Source organism: Oryzias melastigma, linkage group LG17 (genome assembly GCF_002922805.2).
Source record: "Oryzias melastigma strain HK-1 linkage group LG17, ASM292280v2, whole genome shotgun sequence".
In the NCBI taxonomy this organism is placed as follows: Eukaryota; Metazoa; Chordata; class Actinopteri; order Beloniformes; family Adrianichthyidae; genus Oryzias; species Oryzias melastigma.
The window spans coordinates 32,887,327-32,902,883 of NC_050528.1; the positions used below are offsets into that span (position 1 = coordinate 32,887,327).

At 38.8% G+C, this 15,557-nt stretch overlaps 1 protein-coding gene across 1 annotated transcript in view; it reads left to right on the forward strand.

The window, feature by feature from the left end:
* LOC112151249 (neuropilin-1a) overlaps positions 1–15,557 on the forward strand; it is an 82,939-nt gene that overhangs the window by 39,652 nt on the left and 27,730 nt on the right. The window contains exons 5-6 of the mRNA XM_024280050.2: positions 4,350–4,520; positions 11,425–11,591. Coding sequence (XP_024135818.1) covers positions 4,350–4,520; positions 11,425–11,591 — 338 coding nt within the window. The remainder of the gene's footprint in view (positions 1–4,349; positions 4,521–11,424; positions 11,592–15,557) is intronic.

Here is a 15,557-nt window from a genome sequence, read left to right on the forward strand (position 1 = left end):
TCAAGTCTTTTTTATATATCAAGATAGAGATGTGAAAGAAAAAGCCTGGAGCAACATTCACCAGATTTGCACCACTTTGACATTTCGCAGTAAAAAGTAGAAATAGAAGAGGCAGAAGCCCCTCCCTGCTTGTTCAGTGTGAAATTTGCATTTAAGAAAGCGCGCTCTGGTGTTTCTGTATCTTTAGAGTAGATCAAATGTTTAAGTTCTTATTTTTAAAGGTTTTTAAAATTGCAAAGATTTAAAAACCCGGTTTGCAACTGCGGTTCTCACTTTTTCTACCGACAAATCCTCGCTCCCAACTCGTCATAAATGGACGTATGGTTCAGGCCCCCTCTTGTCGTTTTTTGACGTTTTGGGCGTTTTGCCCAGTACTACAAGAAATTATTCTTGCTTCCTTGTCGTTCAACTTCTAATCCCCCTACCATTGAGATAACTTGCAGTATAATTTATGTTGACTTTTATCTAAAAGTATCTTTCTTGATTTTCAGTTTAAACTTGAAAAGCAAAAACTCAGTCTTTCTGACAGGAGGGAAAACACACAGGATTTACCTTTAAAACTCTTCATTTTTCCAAACTGTCCCTCGTGTGAGCGTGTCTGGACTCCAAACCACACAGATTTTGTCTGAGTTCTCCTGTAAATAAAAGCGTTTCATGTGGAGAGCCATTCACTTTTCCAGTGCATAGTTATCATCAAATCGAGCTTCATTTACTCCAAGAGGAAAATGTGTTGCTTTTGCATCTTCACTGTTGATGCCACACTTTCACCAAAGCATCCACAGCTCAGTAAACCCAGACTAACTTTCTCGTTTTAGACTGAAAGCTTCATTTGTCTCGTTCTGCTGGCATCCATAAACAAACAGGAACGGGCCTCAACATTTTTCCAGCATAGAATTCAACTCTTGGTTAAAAAGAAGGCGGTTTGACTTAATTGAAGTAGCGGGAGAACATATTTAGGAGTTTATAATGTCTGCTTTTCTGTAGATCTACGGGATAGGTCTATTTCCTGCAGCCTGAGTGCAGATGTAAATGATTTCTAACAGATGGCTCTTTGGCCGGTGAGGAAGCAGGTAGTCCTCGTTGGTGTCTGATCCCTTTGCTTTTGGCTGGAATCTGAAAACCCCCCGCTTGACTCGTTCATTGTTCCTGCGTTCATTTGGACTAGCAGCACATGAATAACAGAGACACAACCTGCTCCACTCGTTTGGACGGCCATCCTCGGCCCCCGTTGCTGCCTAATTAGCCGTCCAGCGTGCGTATAATCATCAGCTTCACTCTGGACAGGCGTGTGGCGGCTGCCAGGATGCTGCGCCCAGAGCTTAGCCTGATCCTTTCCAGGGAGGAGGCTGGCAGACAGTGACTGCCACAGACACTGACACTGCATTGGAGGCTGAGCCGCTCCCGTCTGGACGGATTCACATCGGCTTCGTTGGGTTTGGTCAGAATGGACGAGAGTTTGTTTCCTACATTAGTCCAGGTCAAGTTCTCAGGTGTGAATAAACTGAAGCCAGCAGGTCCAAACCCGTCTAAAGAGGTGGTCTCGGCCTACTTCCAAACAGACTTTGATTTAGTTTGCTTAAATTTAAGGTCATTTTCCACTGGAAAAGTCTGTTGGTCCAGACCGACTCCTGAACCTTGTGATTGAACGAACAGAGAACACGATTTTTTTTTTTTAGCAAAAATTGTTTGAATGCAATGTGTTCAATATTCGCTAATGTCGGAAGCATCGATGCACGCTAATTTGTCACGCAGACTTCTGGGAGATTTCTAGCTGACTCAATTTTGTAATGGTAGATTCAGACAGCACTAGAAAATGTCAAACACAATATATAGTGAGTAGTGAAGGAATTCAGACACAGCCAATGTTTCCAACCGAAGCCTAAAAACAAAACCCTCTGACTAAAAATCTCTTCAGTCATTGGCCCGGAGGGGCCAAAGCAACAGAGGGGGCGGGGCAAAGCAAAGAGAGTAGGAATATAGGAAGTCCTGCACTTTGTATTCCTTGTAGGGATAGGAGGTGATGGCTGAGAAAGAACGCTGGTAAGTGTTTATGACTCATAGATTGTTAGGAAAACAGTGAGAAGCAATGAGGATCATTTAGGTCCAGTTATTCCACACCGAGCACGGAGCCTTTTCAGACTGAGGAAACTCAGCTAGTCTGATTGGAATTGAACCAAAACCACTTCAAAAGATGGATCAGAGAGCGGTTCCTAGTCCCATATCAGGATTAGAACTGAAATGTGTTGTTTGTGTTTATGGCTCTGGCCATCTAACAACAATAAAAAACAACAATTATAATTTATAAAGTCAAATGAGCTTTTTTGTAGTTTTTTCTTCTTTGTGAGTTTAAATCCGAAGAAAATGCTGAGAACATCTGCAGCTCATACAAACAGATTTCCCCTCACTTTGGTTTAAAAGTGTTTCTTACAGAAGCAGTTGTTTCAGAAAGATTTAAACTCACGACTTTGTTGTTGCTCTTTAACAATCGGTTTAATTTCTAAGTGTTTCATGGAGTTAATTGGTTCATTTGCTGAAAAAAAAACACTTCAAAAAACTGGATTAAAGTCGAGACTTCCAGCCCTTCATTTCTGTGTGCTTGTGTGGAGTCGATGGGGTTTTCTTCAGCCTGTGACGGGAACGTTCTGCTCTTTCCTTCTTCTTCTTCACACGCCGCTGTGCTGCCTGCAGGATCCTTCGCTCGTTCTGCTCCTGATTGCATCAGCCGACAGCTTCTCTGTGAAAAAAACATTTCCTCCGATAAGGCCGAAACAGCTCAAAACGTAATCCGTCACAGATCGCCGACGACCTGCTTCAAACTGTAACTGATAAACATAATCCATCAGATTACAGAGGCTCACCATCTCAGCTCCATTGCCTCATGTTGTTTCCACTTCTGCCCCCAAAGCTGAAAGAATTCCTTTGTAAAAGTATATTTTTGTGACATTTTGTGCTGATAGGGTATCTCCACCAAACAGACGACAACATTTGTTTCTTCCAGAAGAAAACAGGCTGAAAAAATGGAATGTGAGGGGGTGTACGATCATAAAGCAGAGAGTTGCAGTGTTTCTAAATCGTTTAACTTGTAAAAAAAAACAAAAGCAACAACAAAACACGAGGTTTTGTGCTTTTAGAAGCTATCAGACCCATCCATCCTACCGTCAATTCGTTTTTTTAGTTTATATTTGACGTTTTGTGTGTGAACGAGACCTCACTCAGCTGATGTTCCAGAAAGTAAAGGCTTTAAAGTCCCACTGCGATCATCTTCTGATCTACTTAAAAGTGTTCTCAGCTGGTCTTTCCATTATGTTTTTAGCCAAGATCAAAAAACCTGAACGTTGGCAGTAGTTGGTTTTAAATTTGCCTCTGAGTTGTGGGTGGGATTGCCGTGGAGCAAACCCGCCCCTCTTCCTTTCACTCATAACTCAGCAGGAGGATCTGGTGGCAGACAAGATGTCGGCTGAAAATTAATTAATTTATTAATTAGTTTTTTTGGTGTTGAGGGTTAGCTTAAAGTGTGCCAGAAGAGGGTAAGTGCTTTAGTAAAGGATTTGTTTTCATCTGCTGCTGATTCACAGTAATTTGAATAAATAGATACTTGTGCTTAATTTTCTTTATATATGTCCTCCATCATCAGAAAAATGCTACAAAAACATGTTAAAAACACCAAAAACGTCATTCTTTTATTAGAGTGGATCTTTAAGCTTGTAATAAATGTATTTATTTGCTAATAAAACATTAGTTGAACCAAAAATAATTAAAACAAATGAATTTATTTGTGGGAAAATTTTTTTTTTTTTTTTGGAAAAACAACAGTCTTACATGTTGGCAAAAATCAATCCTTTTAGTAATAATATTATGACTAATGCAGTTTGAAGTCTCATTTTATGTAAATCAGAAGTTTATATAGAGAAGAAAAGTGCATTATTTATTTACAGATTATTGTTTAACCCCTTCATGTCTTGTTAATTATATAAAAAAATCTTCCATGTTTTTTCCATTGAAGGTGATGCTACATTAAATGGTTAAGTGGTACGTTTGCCAAGTTAAAATGTACGATGTGAAGGGTTAAAGTATCAAAAAAGAATTTGTTGTTTTTGTTTTTAAAGTCCAGAATTACCTGTAATACCTAAATATTTGGCTGTGTATTTGGTTGCTTGTCTTTACTGCAAAGCTGCAGCCAGAATACGGTTTGTAACAGAGTTTAACTTGAGGAAAAGTTTTCCAGTTTTCCTTCTGGATAAGACAGTGATCTTTAATTTAAAGTTCAGACGCGGATCTTTTGGCTGCAGAGAGGAGAGCACAGATGGTGGATGAATCTGACTTTTCTCTCTGTTTGCCGCCCCTCCCAGTGGGTCCTCACATCGGCCGGTACTGTGGCCAAACATCGCCGGGAAGAGTCATCTCCTACACCGGGGTCCTGTCCATGACCATCATCACCGACAACGCCATCGTCAAGGAGGGATTCTCGGCCAACTACACCATCCGGGAGAGGAGCCGCCCCCCTGGATACGAGGAAAACGGTAAGCAGCCGGACGAGGACAAGGCCTGATGGGAAATAAGGGATGATGTTCCTGTTATAGAAGCCCTGGGTGACTTTTACTCTCAACATTTGAACAACAAATTATTTCAACAAAATAAAATAAACAGTATTTTTTTAACACCAAATAACTAAAAACTTTTCATTTTTGCCTTCACTATGTAATCAAATTATAATATTGTAAAGAAAGCAGATCTTTTTTTTTTTCTAGAGTCATGAATCGTCGACACGTTATTCATCTGTACATTAGCTTTTTGTTTGATTTTTAAGACTGTGTTTTTTTTTGGGGGGGGGGGGATCTCAACCCATTTTGTTCTACAAATTCTAGAAATCTTCATCCTTTTTTTACAGATTTAGAATCCAAGGCAAAAATCTTTAAATTTTAACTTATTTTAAAAAAATTTCTCATCTTTTGTGACCTGCACCTTTTTACCTTTTGAAACTCGTAAATGTAGGTTTGGTTAAAATAAACAGAAGTTTTTATTGGCCCTCATTCAGAGACCTTCATTAAAATACACTGTCTATTAAAGTATTCAAAAGTATTTGATGTAAACGTTTCCTTAAATCTTAATGTAATCTAGTAATGCCATTCATTGCTAAATCCACGGTTTAGCACCAGGGATTGACTTACCATTAAGCAAAGGTAGGCGGTCGCCTGGGCCCCTAACACTCTGGAGTCCCAGGCTGAACACCTAACAAATGTGTCTAAATTACATTTTACTGTCATAAGGATAAGAATAATAATTCATTATTATTGTTATTTAACTCTGTCATTTTAAAAACAGTACTGACCTGGCATACAGCTCATGTGACCGTGTTTCGTCTCCCCTGTCGCTCCACAGCAATTGAGTATTCCAGTGAGGTCGAGACTGTTGTCTATACAAGACTTCTTTTTTACAGTTAATAAGCGCAAGAATTGATGTCAATTCTTTCAACTAGGAAGTGAGTGATTGATAAATTAGCGCAATAAATTTAACGCTTTTTCCAAGTAAAAATAATTTATATTAGATAAATTTTTTGGACATTTAAATCTGAATTCCGCTTTTAAATGCTACTCAAAATTCTTGAAATTGATGCTTCCTAAAAGTGGTCCAGTAAGGAAGTTATTCAATGTTTTACCCTCGATAAGGATTAAAAAAAATAGAATTAATACAACTGCTGCAGAGGGCCCTATCTTAACGTTTGCCCGGGGCCCTAAAACTGCTAAGTCCACCCCTGTTTAGCACCTAAATCATACTTCACAAATTTACAAAAAAATGTTTCAATCAAATCTCTTTTCAACCTCATGATTATAATGTTTGGGGATGATAAATGCCTGTGGCTTTCCTTTAAAGTCTCAAGAGGAAGATTTTTTTTTTAAATGTACCTAGCAACCAGCTTTTGCTCCAACCACACTCACATTGCATCATGACATGACACCTAGTGGAGGATGCCTTCAAACAGAGGAAGTTATGGGTTTTATTTTTATCACTTACTGTATGTCCTTTTGTTAAAAAAAACATGAATGTTCAAGTCTTAATTGACGATAGTTAACCGTTTTTTTTCTACTGCCAAATGATTCTAAGCTAAAGTTTCCATTTTTTGTCTGTTCAGAGACTCGCTTTGCACTTAGTTGACATTAGGGGGACTTTGCAGAACAAACTGAAAACTCTAAAAAAACAAACTTTTGTGACAATACTTCATTGGAATTATTTAGAATCGATATTGAATAAGAAAGAATGTTATTTTTTTTTAATTGAAGACAAAAGAAACAAAGATTATATCTGCGTCTTGAAAACACAGAAAGTGTCCAGAAAGAATCACACGAGGTCTTCTCTATCAGACATGCAGACGAGAAGAAAACCGTGCAGATGATCGCATTTGGACCATAAATGAGTGGAAAATATACAGACTGATAACTATTAATCATAGGCTTCAGGGATATTATTAATAATTTGTCATGTTCTTTCACGGGAGATCTCTCATCAATCTGGCTGAGATGTTTCCGTTCTTTAGGAAAGTTACTTTGGAACTTTTGCTCTCTTGGATAAAATCAGTTCATTATCTGCAGCTGCTGTTTGACGCACTCGTTCGTATCAGTTTTGCGATCTGAAGTTAATCTAATCACATGGTCTGAATTTATTTGGGATCAAACTTCTCGCAGATGAAGATCGCTCTTATTTTCCTCATCCATGTGACCCATTTCCAGCTTTATCTTTCCACTCATCTGCTGAACAATCCTTTTGGCCAATTTCACATGTGAGTGGAAGAGAAGTTCCCGTTTCTTTCTAATGTTGTTGGGGGGTGAATCTGGATCAGTTGACAGTGTGAGTCTGTTGGAAAGAGCCTTGAGAGATTTAAGTTATGTTGGCCCGTATGGTTCTTGCTCTCTCTCTGGTAACCTCGACCCGTTCCACCCCTCAGGAATGTGAGGGCGCACGAGGAGGTGAGTTTAGGTGAGATCCCAGCGTGGATAACATGAGGCCTTTGGGAGAAATGCACTCCAGAAGTACATTTTTTTAAGCCTTCAAATCAATAGAATTTGATTGTATTCAGGAATGTAAAGAATAAATAGAAGCCAGGAAGCAGTTTTGGCCTCAGATGGTGAAATCTGTGAGACTTTCCAAAGTTTAAAAGCTGTGAAAAATATTTCGCTTAGATTAATTTCCTTTTTTATTTTTTTTTTTGTGTTTTTAGAATAAAATAGTGTCAGAGTGAGGTAAAAAAAAACAGAAAACTGTTTTCGTGCTCTATGGTCCTGTTACTTTGTCCGTTATTTTACAACAAAATGGATTGTTTAGTTACAAATAGTGCTTGCCAAATCTGGTTTTAAGGAATGGAACAAATAGTTTCTATTTTATGCCACTGGAGTTTTTTTTTTTTTTTTACATTTTTGGCCACAATTATAGATAATTTAAAAGCTAATCTAATTTGGGACTGTAAAAACATGGAGACGTCATTAAAATCTGTGGATTGTGTCAGGAATAGTGCCTGAATTCGTGCCTCTGTTGTCATCCATTTCTGATAATGGACTCCTCCAAGTGCATTATCTCTCTCATGGTCACTAACCAAAGAAATACAAATTAAATCTATTGTTAGGATTTGAATCCCATCGTTTTTAACTTTTAAATTGTTTTTTCACAAGAAACGTACAGTTGGATGTGCGATGTAATGCGTTGTCATGGTAACGGCTATCGGGCCTGCATCGTCCTCGCTGTGGATACGCTAAATGTTGGGTGAATTTATCCAAAGCATCATTTCAGAGGGAAAGTTCACTTGTTTTTATCCAGGTGATGAAGAAAAGTCTGTTTCAGAGAAACAAAGTCCTCAAATAGTTTCCTAGATTGGTTTTGTTGCAGAAATATCCGCCATTAACTCGTATTATTTAATGGCCCGGCCCTCCGGGTAATTCTATCCGGCCCTCCAGATCATTTTATTTTACTGTTGTTAATGGTCCGATGTCATCTTGCACTTATATATTTTTATGGAGAGTAAAATATTTAAAGTTATTTTAGGTTTAAGTTGATTTATTCTGGAATAATATTCCTGCCTTTTTGTTATTCATAAATATGTTAAAAAGTTATGGTTTAAAAGTTTTAAAAATGTTGTTTTGGTATGTTCAATACATTTTATCCTGTTCGTCCTGCGACCTAAGGTATGTTTTAGATTTTGGCCCCCTGTGCGATCGAGGTTGACACCCCTGATCTAATGGAAACAGTGTAATTGTGTTTTTCAACATTTCTAGACATTCGATAAAGCTTTACGCATATGTGTAATAGAACGGCAGCTATTAAGATATTTGGAGGACAGAGATCTTTTCTACTATCTTGGTGTTGTGATAAACTGTGGAATAACATCTGTCCTTCTATGTTCTACATTATTAAGATAATAATCTATAGTTATATAGACAATATAACTATAATCTAGTTATAACTAACTAATATATAGAGTTAGATATTATTATATAACTAAAATAACTAGTGATTATGTAAAAGTGTTTATTATTTAGATTAAATTGCAAACAAATTCTTTAACATATTGTAACTTTTCAACGGTTAACACGATCAATGTCATTCTAGTAGATTTTGAGCCGCTTTTCTCCTTCAAAATATACTAGAATGACATTGATCGTGTTAACCGTTGAAAAGTTACAGTAAATCAAAGAACAAAAATGATATTTCCTCTTTAAATGAACCCGGTGTAGAGGACTCCTCTCAGGCCAGTGATTCTCTATCCCCTCAGTGAGCAGATGTTCAAATGTATTTAGAGAGGATTATTTCACCTGAGCGGCAGCAGTTTCTGAGCTAAAAAGCTGATTCAGCCTCTGGACCCGCTCAGACAGAGCTCCCATTCAAGTCCGGGCATTTCGCCTCTCCTCGCTGACAGCCGCAGAGGAATCCAAGCTGGGCGTCCTGCAGCGAAGCAACGGCTTTCCATCGCTCCCTTCCAACCGCCGCCTCATCAAGAATAGCCTCCAGCTGGGCCTTTGATCAGCAGAACCACCGACAGAGACGTCAGTTTGGGTCTTTTGTGTCGGCGGACTCCGAAGGATGAGAATGACGTGTTTCTGTCGTTCCTGCTGTCAGGGGAGCCGCTCGCATGAATGCAGACTGGAAAGGGCTGAGAAAGGCGCTGACAGGCAGAATTTAGGCTTTTATTATTTTTTTAGAGAGCTCTTCCTTGGTGGAAGAACTTTTCTGCTGGAAATAAGAAAATGGAAGTGCTTTGGCTCGACAACTGTGGGTGAAGCCGGGAATGACGGCGTGTTTGTGTCCGTCTGGCAGACCTTGTGTCTCCAGACGGCCCTCCCTCTCACCCAAACCCAAGCATTTCCTCTGAGCCCCCCCCACCCCCCACCCCGGCTGGTGGAGAGTGGACACTGCCTCTCTGAGTATCAGGTCTGTTGGTGAATCCAGCTGTGTCTGTGTGAGCTTAGAAACAGCTGGATGGAAACAACAAGAGAAAGCTAAATAAAAACGGCACTTGTGTTTTTGGAGGGGAGGGGGTCACCACAGCAAAGTGAATCATTTGTTGATTTTTGTTCACGATGTCTTTCCTGACCGCTGTGATTGTTTTCTGAATCCAGAGAAATCTCAGAGAAAATCTTGAAAATCATTTTTGATGCAGTTTTTCTACAAAAAAATCCTCATTATCACAAGAAGTAATTTATTTAAAGTCCAATTCTGATCATCTTTTGATCTGTTTTAAAAGCGTTCCCACCCCATCAAACCCCCAACCTAGCATTAGCTGTGCAACAAAAATGGCGACCAATATTGGAGCTTTCCAGCCGAACATTTGCAGATTCCAGCTCAGACGAGGAAAACAAAGACGTTCATGGATCTGTTTGTCTGTGAGTGGATGATCAGAATGGAGCGCAGCACAAAGCTGGTGACCTGCCTAGCGTGTTCTCTACATCACAATCTTTTTCTAACTGCATTTTTTCATCTGCTCCTGGTTCACAACGATTTCAATAAAGAAATATTCAGAAATGCAACTTTAACCTTAATTTTCTGTATGGGAAGAATGCCAAAAGAACATGTTAAAAACACCAAAAAACACCATGGCTATGTCCGAATTAACACCCTAATCTCTAACCCTAAGTCTTTAAACTACTAGAAAACCATATAGTGCAGAACTTTATAGTGCTCTGGATTTTAAAAGCAATTCAGACACCATGCTCACTACTTTACTTTCACTTTTCTAAACACTGGATATGACGTCACAGATTTTACGAAGTGAAAATCTTCGAACATTTCACCAGGTCCATTGTGTGATGATGAAAATGTGGACGGTTTATTTAAAAATTACATTTATGTCCCAATTCCTTGCCTACTCTATAAAGTACGTTCGCCATTTTCTAGTGCTTTCTAAATCTGTAATTCCAGAGTCGAGCGCACTAGAAATTTCCCAGGAGTCTTTGTGAAAAACTAGCATGCACTGATGCTCACTAGATTAACAAATATAGACCACAATGCATTGCGACCAAACAATCCCCCCCCCAAAAAAACGTGTTTAAATGTAATTTTTTAACAAACCATCCACATTTCATTATTGGTGATGCCATGTGTTTAAAAGAACAAAAGTAGAGTAGTGATCATGGTGTCTGAATTGTTTTTAAAATCCAGAGCACTAGACAGCCCCGCTTTAGAACGTTTTTTAGTAGTTAGGGAGTAGGGGGGGAGTCAGACATAGTCTTAAAGACGTTTTTTTACCCCAAAAAATTGTTTGACCACAATTCAATTTGGTCTATATTCACTAATGTAGTGAGCATTGATGCACACTAGTTTTTTGTAAAGACTTCTGGGAAATTTCTAGTGCACTGGATTCTGTAATTGTAGATTCTGACAGTACTACATAATGACTAACACACTATAGTGCACTATACACAGTGAAGGAATTTGGATATAGCCCATATTTATTGTATGTGTTTTTAAATAATTTAATTAACATTTATTAATTAACATTCACAACTTTAAAGATAAAAAAAAGTCTGAAGAAAATTGTTTGTTGAGGAACTTGATTCGTAGAAGAGGTAGACATAAATCTTAATTCAACACTGAAGTATGTGGAGTTAAAGTCAAGCTAGTCATAACAAGATAGTTTGAGGAATATTTGGGGTTAAATAAATGCAGTGAATGAGCTGTTGTCCATTTGTGTTTTAACATAAGAGCAAAAACAAACCATTTCTGTTGTAATTACTGTTGGTTTGAGCAAAAATGAAACACCAAAGGCTAAAGAAATTGTAGATAAACAGAAGCTGCAGAGATTTAGTTCAAAGAAATGAGAAAAAATGTCAATATTTATTAAATCTAGATGATGGCTCATATAATACAGTGACGGACAAACATCTGTGGTTCAACCAGAACCCTTGACGACTGAAGGTGTTGAGTTCTGCTCCGTCTCTGCAGATCCCCGCTGTGACGAGTCGCTGGGAATGGAGTCGGGGGAAATTTCCTCGGAGCACATCACAGCGTCCTCGCAGTACAACTCCAACTGGTCGCCAGAGCGCTCGCGGCTGAACTACCCGGAGAACGGCTGGACGCCGTCAGACGACACCATCCGGGAGTGGATTCAGGTCAGTGGTGATGAAATACCTCGGCCAACCATTTTCAGAACAAAATGATTCCAAAGTTGTCCCAGTCTGTCATGTTTGGTTGTGGAGAGGGGCTTTCCTGGACCAACTGCTGAGTTCACACATGTAGCACTGCTCTACACACATAAAGAAGAAACTACATAACTTATAGTCGTGAGCCAATCCAGATCAGCTCTGATCGTCACTGTGAAATCTGAATTCATTCAGCATCGGTCAGAAATCGGATAAAACCTTCAACTTTTGTGGGAAATCACCAAGTTTCTAACTCTGTTTTCACAGGGAGAATAAGAAATAGCTTTTAGGTACAACTTGGCTGTTAATGTTTAAAGAGCAGCTAAAAGCAAAGTAGTAAAAGGGATTGAAGTCAACAGTCATCCAGTTTTTTCCTGTTTTCTCGAGCATTCCTGCTGAAGAATGCAGCTCCTCATATTGAGTTAAACCGCAGGAAGTGCATCAGATTTGTTTGGATTACTGCTGCAGTTCGGTTGTCCTCCGGCTAAGCGACTACTGATTTCATTAGAGAACCTAAACATCATGTGAGCTGCTTTTATAATGAGCTTTGGACCGAGAGGTCTGGCTGTGGAGGAGCCGCGCCACAGCGCTGAGGTGCGGCCTGCAGTCCGGGACCGTCCCATTGTCCGGGGCAGGAAGACTCACAATGCCCCGCGCCATTAGAGCAGACCCCCACTTCCATCCTGTGAGGGTTACAGCAGGAAGCAGACAGGAAAGTGGTGGATTAATACTCCTGGCTTTCTATTGTCTGTCTGGGGACTCCTTTTAGCTACTGGCTCACAGCGAGCCCTGCAGGGACGTGAGGAAACCAGGGACAGAGATTTCATTGGGTTAATGGGTTTATATAAAATAGAAAGAAAAGAAGTTTTCAATCAAAACGGCCACACTTCACACAGTTTGAAATGATTTTTGATTTATTTTGAATATTTAAGATGAAGACACACATTTCTCTGGTTTTTATTCTTTTTTTCAACCTAAATGTACACATTAGAATCTCAGTAAGTAAAAATCAGGCTCTCTAATTAGCATAAAGGTTATCTATTTTTGAAAGTGTTAAGAAAATGAGCTCAGATTTGGAAAAAAAAATAGTACAAAAATATTACAGGATTAAAATAATAAAAATCATTAAAAGATACCATAAAATTATAAAAATCATTACTCTTGATGAGTAATAATAGAAATATTGGAGACAGAAATTGTGAATTTTTGCATTTTTTATTCAAATAACTTTTATGCTTCATGTTTCTAATCCTGAAAGTCTTGTGCAGATATTCTGAGTTGTAACTGCTTTAAAGATATAATTTAGCTTTTATTTATTTAGTCAGTCTCACTTTTTTACTTTGTAATTACTGTGTCTCAGTGATCAATATGTAACCCTGACACATAGTGGTTAAAATGGGTACTGCAGCCCAGTTTCTATTGTTTTATCTTAAAAATTTTCCCTCTTTGAATTTTGACTTTTGTAAAGCTTCTCCTGAAGGAAAACAATTTACATTAAACTGATTTATTTTAAAATATTTTGCTGCAAATTCATCATGTAGTTTTATTTTTTTAAACAAGTCTAATCTTGAAACTTTTAAGTATTTTGCAGATTCTTCATGTGAAGCAAATTGTTTTAGAATGTTCAGAAATTGGTTGCATGCAGGAGTGAAACATGAGAGACCGAGTTGCATTTCCCAGGGGGTGCAATGAGCCGAATCCAGTTTGGACCTTTCAGGCATTGCCTAAGCATGTTGCCACAAAGGGTCCGGGTCTCCCTGCACCGGTCCCCAGCCCAGATAAAGTACAGGGTTGTGTCAGAGGGGCATCCGGTGGAAAACTCTCAACCAAATGTACAAACTGGTGAAAGCTGATTTGTTGTGGTGATGTGAACAATCTTTAGGTCAGGGGTGGGCAAACTTTTTGACTCGTGGGCCATAAAGGGTTCTAAAAAACGGTTTGACCAGATCAGATGCTTGAAGTGTTTTGGTAAAAGACCTCATATGAGAAAGAAACAACACAGAATTTGGACAAAAACATGCTGTTTTAAAATTAAAAACTGTGGTTTTTGATCCTATTTAAGTGCCAATTGCACCAATTGTTTGATGTATATCAGGGAAAAACACCCTTAGAATAAAACTGTTTGTTGGAATGATCATAAAAATGACTGTCTGACTGAACATGAACTAAACAACAAATCTTCCAACACAACATGAATGCAGAATAGCTTTCTGCACCTAAACACAAGTCAGTTTATTTGTGGTGCACGATTATATTACAGGGGAATATAAAACATTAATATGGATTATTAATATAATTCATTCCAGTGTGGCGGGCCGGATTAAATGGTTTAACGGCCCGCCACACTGGGGGCCACATGTGGCCCCTGGGCCGTAGTGTGCCCACCCCTGATTTAGGTCCTCATCCAGCACAAATTATTTAGGAGACTTTAACACAATTATTAACCGAAAATGACTCATTGATTAGGAATTTGAGACATAAGTGAGACACTGATGAGTCATGCACATTTTTTAATCATGGCTAAAACTATAAGTGCATAGAGGAGCTTTTGCAAACACTTTGGAGACATTTGAGGAACCTCCATTTACATTTCATCTGGAAAAGTGGCTGCACACAGAAAGGGCCGTAAATCAACTCTAAATGTTTGCTTTAGGCACCACAGGCTCCCACTTTTAACGATATTCCGTGATATTTCTTTGTGAGGATTCATACAGACGCCTCCTCATCATGGCGGGGCTGCTGGTGGCCTCTGCAGGAGGTGACGCCGGCCTCCGTTCTTCTCGCCAGTCACAAGACTGTCCTCTGTGTCGCCTGCAGCCCAAGTCCATCAGCGTCCACTGCCAGATGAACTCATGCTTTGCGTGCAAACGTCTGCTGTGGCGAAGCGGCGCAGCTTTCCCCCTTTTGCCTCTGTGGTTACCACCCTCTGAAGGACTTTCTGTGAAGAATATTTAATCTGATTATGTGTGTCCACACATTATCATCTCTCAGCGAGCTCTTGTGTGGCACCGGAAGCATCTTTGTTATTATTCATTTATAGACATTTATAATTTAACGAGGCTATTTTGAGGATTCGTGTTAGTAATGTGGTGGAGGGGATGTTACCCAGCAGCAGTTGGGTGGCGGCAAACATTGAGCTCATTGTTCGTCTTTGAGATAAATCTGTATTTCTCTGTGCGCTGACTCATTCCATCACAATGCTGCAAATCTACGGTCAACTCGGCGTGTTCGTACATTGTTTTTTTGTTATTCAAAGAGGACTCTGACTGAAGGAGAAAGTGTGTGAAGGTCGTAAAGTTCAACCTAAACATCCACTTTGGTCTTTTTAACATGTTCTAGTCCCATTTTTCCTGAAAATGGAGGACATAGTTCAAGAAAGTTAAGTTTCAAAATTGCATTTCTGAGTATTTCATCAATCAGATTGTTGTGAATCAGGAGTAGACAAAAAAATGCTGTTTGAAAAAGAGCGTATTTATGATGTAAAACTACACAAGCTCCTTGTTCTGAGCTCCCAACAATGCTAAATCTGGTTGCTGAAAATGCTGAAGCAATTTACTCTAATTGCTGAAGAGATTTGCTGAAAATGCAACAGCTGTTTATAAAATGTAAAATTTGCTAAAAGGCTTGACATTTCGCTAAAGAATTATGAAAGACTGATGAAGTTGGCCTAAATTTCTGAAAATAACTACTACTAATAAATAACAGTTTGCTTAAAATCCATAATACATGTCAATTTTGCAAAAACATGTAGTGTGTTATTTAAATATGAGCTAAACTCTAAATTAGTCCAAAAAACCTTTGTTGATGCAAAACTAGCACATTGCTAAAGTCCTAGCTAAACTCCAAAACAGCCCAAAAATTCTCAGTAAAATTAGTCAGAAACATTAGGTTGATGCTAAAATATTAGTTAAACTCAAAACTAGCATAACAACGTCA